The sequence below is a fragment of the Protomyctophum parallelum genome (assembly GCF_964188405.1).
Source record: "Protomyctophum parallelum genome assembly, chromosome: 12".
In the NCBI taxonomy this organism is placed as follows: domain Eukaryota; kingdom Metazoa; phylum Chordata; class Actinopteri; order Myctophiformes; family Myctophidae; genus Protomyctophum; species Protomyctophum parallelum.
The window spans coordinates 45,896,442-45,899,252 of record NC_139712.1 but is presented as its reverse complement, the minus strand read 5'-3'; the positions used below and the strand labels follow the sequence as shown (position 1 = coordinate 45,899,252).

Here is a 2,811-nt window from a genome sequence, read left to right as displayed (position 1 = left end):
GTGGCCTGCCAGGGCGTATAACTCCCGGCCTGATTTGGAGTTCCACTCCGGGCCTGCACTCTGCACCCCATTATTAGTTGGGTGGAAGGGGATCTGATTTGTATAAGCTTGGCTTGACCATACTAAACGGGCATAGAGCCCCGCTCTCCGATGGACGCCGCGCATGGGACCGGACCTCTGTCTTATTCAAAAAGATATTTGTGGACCTTCATCATTTCTAGTTGAGGACCCCTGGTATAGGCTATGTCATGACATCACAGGTTAATCTCTATTCCTTGAGCTTTTGGGCCGGTGGCTCCCCGGCTACATGGGTTAGGCCGTTAGGGGGTGGATGGGTTAGTCCATCTTTGTATGAATCTGTCCATTTTCAGTTGTAACCTTGCAGTCATTTCCTTCATTATGTAGACCTGCTTTAGTCCTATAATATTGGATTATCATGGTAGCATAACTTGGCAGTCAGTAAAAGTATCCTTAATATCTCTCTCTCTCTCTCTCTGAAAACAAAAAATGGCTGATGATTGGCTGATCACCCCATAGTGATGATTTGATTGGCTGAGCAAAGTACATATTGAAGATAATGAGGGCAGATAAGTGAAGATGCAAAAAGTGATTGGCCGGAATGACATTTGTGATGATTTGGTTGAGCATGGAATGTGAGATATAATGATGTACAGTATGATGATAAGAGAGCCCCTCACACAAAAGTGAAGACGTAAATATAGGCCTACCATGTATTTTGTGAAATATCATCAAGCGTATATTAGATACATGTTTTTTAGTTGAGACATTCTTTTCTGCAATACTAATAAAATATCAATTTCGTTTGGGTTTTTACTAATACTAACCATATCTCTTTCTATCTATGATATGTCTCATTTGGAGATACCTAAATAAATCACTTGAAGGGAGTGTAAATTGTGTCTGGAGTTGAGCAAAAGATTTTAATATTTACAATTTATAGGGTTAAGACCCTTTTCATCCCAACCAGTGGCGTGCACAGACATTTAGAGGGGCAGGTGCTCAAGTGAAAGAAAGGGCACCTTGTGGAACCGGCCAGTTGCCTTAATAGTGTGATATTTATAGATTTTGGGGCCTAAATAATATATTAGAAGCTTTCTTTATCAAGAATTGATCAATGTCACCATGGTCCACATACTGTAAAGTGTACACTGATAAAACAAACAAAAAATATATATCAAAAGGGCACATTTGTTCAGAGGGAAAAGGGCACCCCTAGTGTCTATCTGTGCATGCCACTGATCCCAACATATGCATCCATTGTCATTTATGGAGGGAAATAAATCAATTTACCTACTATTGGCATGCTTAGACCTGTTTATGCGATATACCCATCAGAGTACCGGTGGTCTATGTCAGCGGATCACATGAGTGACAGTAATTGAAGGAAAATATACATAAAAAAACCCACACATCTGGCGTTGGTGTGATTCAATGAAGTCGCTTGAAGGTAAGAGCTGTTACACTGCTGCCTGTCTTCCCACCAAACCGGAAACGGGGTGTGGGGAATTCCTGCACGAACTCAAAACCTTCGCTGAACCTCTGCAGCAGCTGGTCTTTCGTCCAGTTGCAGGAAGCGATGATGAAGAAGCCGCCCTCCTTCAGTGCATCTCTCAGAGCCTGGACATAGCGTCCTTTGGCCTCTTCCGTCTTGTCCGGGTTCAGGCTAATGGCGTCAAATGTTCCTTTGTCGATGCAAAGGTCAAATCCCCTCAGCTCCCCGAAGCAGCTCAAAAAGTCCATCTCGCTCACGGTAACACCGGTAATGCCCTCGGTCTCGAGAACACTTCTGGCCAGTTCCACAGACGCCGCAGAGTAATCCACACCCAGTATGTTTTTGTAACCGTGTTTAGCCAGTTCAACCATTAAGGCTCCATTTCCAGTGCCTATATCGAGGATGGCAACATGCTCTGGAATTTGGGCTTTGTCCATCCAGCGGAGGATATGGCTCATAATTTCCTCACCATACCATATTTCCCTGACGTCTCCGGTGTCTCTGAATGTCTCCAGTTCTCTTTCGTATACCTCATCCCAGTATTCTTTCGTTCCGAGCTTCGAAGGACGGAAACTGTCCTCTGAGCCTCTGTCTTCGTCTGACTCTGGGGTAACATAACAGCCATGCGTGGAATCCATACTATCTGCCATGCCGACATTGCATTAAAATTGGCAAGCCGTATGACGTCATCTTGACGACAGCATGGATCTCCATATATGTGCAGACATTAGACAAACATACTCAACATATGCAGGACACACACACACACACAGACAGATGGATGCACAGAGATTACAATTTACAATTTAGGCATTTAGCTCTTAATCCAGAGTGATTTACATTAGGCAAGAACAAAACAGCATGGGAATACATCACATATATAAAATGCATTTATCATGAAACATGCGTAAGCTAAGAACGTAACTAGAACATATCTACATAATGACACTACATATAAACTATACATATTTACTATACTATGCTATACATAATAATTATGTACTATGAAGTGCTATGACTATATACAATGCAATTATTGTGCTGTCTATACATGACATGCTATAAGTCTGTTTCAAATGATATCTAAGTCTAAAAGTGCTATCTAAGGGGGTAGGGCAAGTGCTATGGGCCATGATGGAGTCTGAAAAGGTGGGTTTTCAGACTACGGCGGAAGATTGGGAGTGATGCTGCAGTTCTGACTGCAACGGGAAGTGCATTCCACAGTTTTGGGGCCAGAGATAGACATGCTGCAATGTTATATTGACCTATCCAGGTTTGAACATTGAACGTCAGTGGTG

General features: G+C 42.8%; 1 protein-coding gene across 1 annotated transcript; it reads right to left on the bottom strand.

Moving 5' to 3' along the window:
• Positions 1-1,449: 1,449 nt before the first annotated feature.
• LOC310867691 (EEF1A lysine methyltransferase 2-like) lies at positions 1,450-2,163 on the bottom strand (the record flags this gene model as incomplete). The annotated part of the gene is made up of 1 exon (XM_083777810.1): positions 1,450-2,163. The coding sequence occupies one exon, from the start codon at positions 2,161-2,163 to the stop codon at positions 1,450-1,452; it is 714 nt and encodes a 237-aa protein (XP_083633936.1).
• Positions 2,164-2,811: the final 648 nt, after the last annotated feature.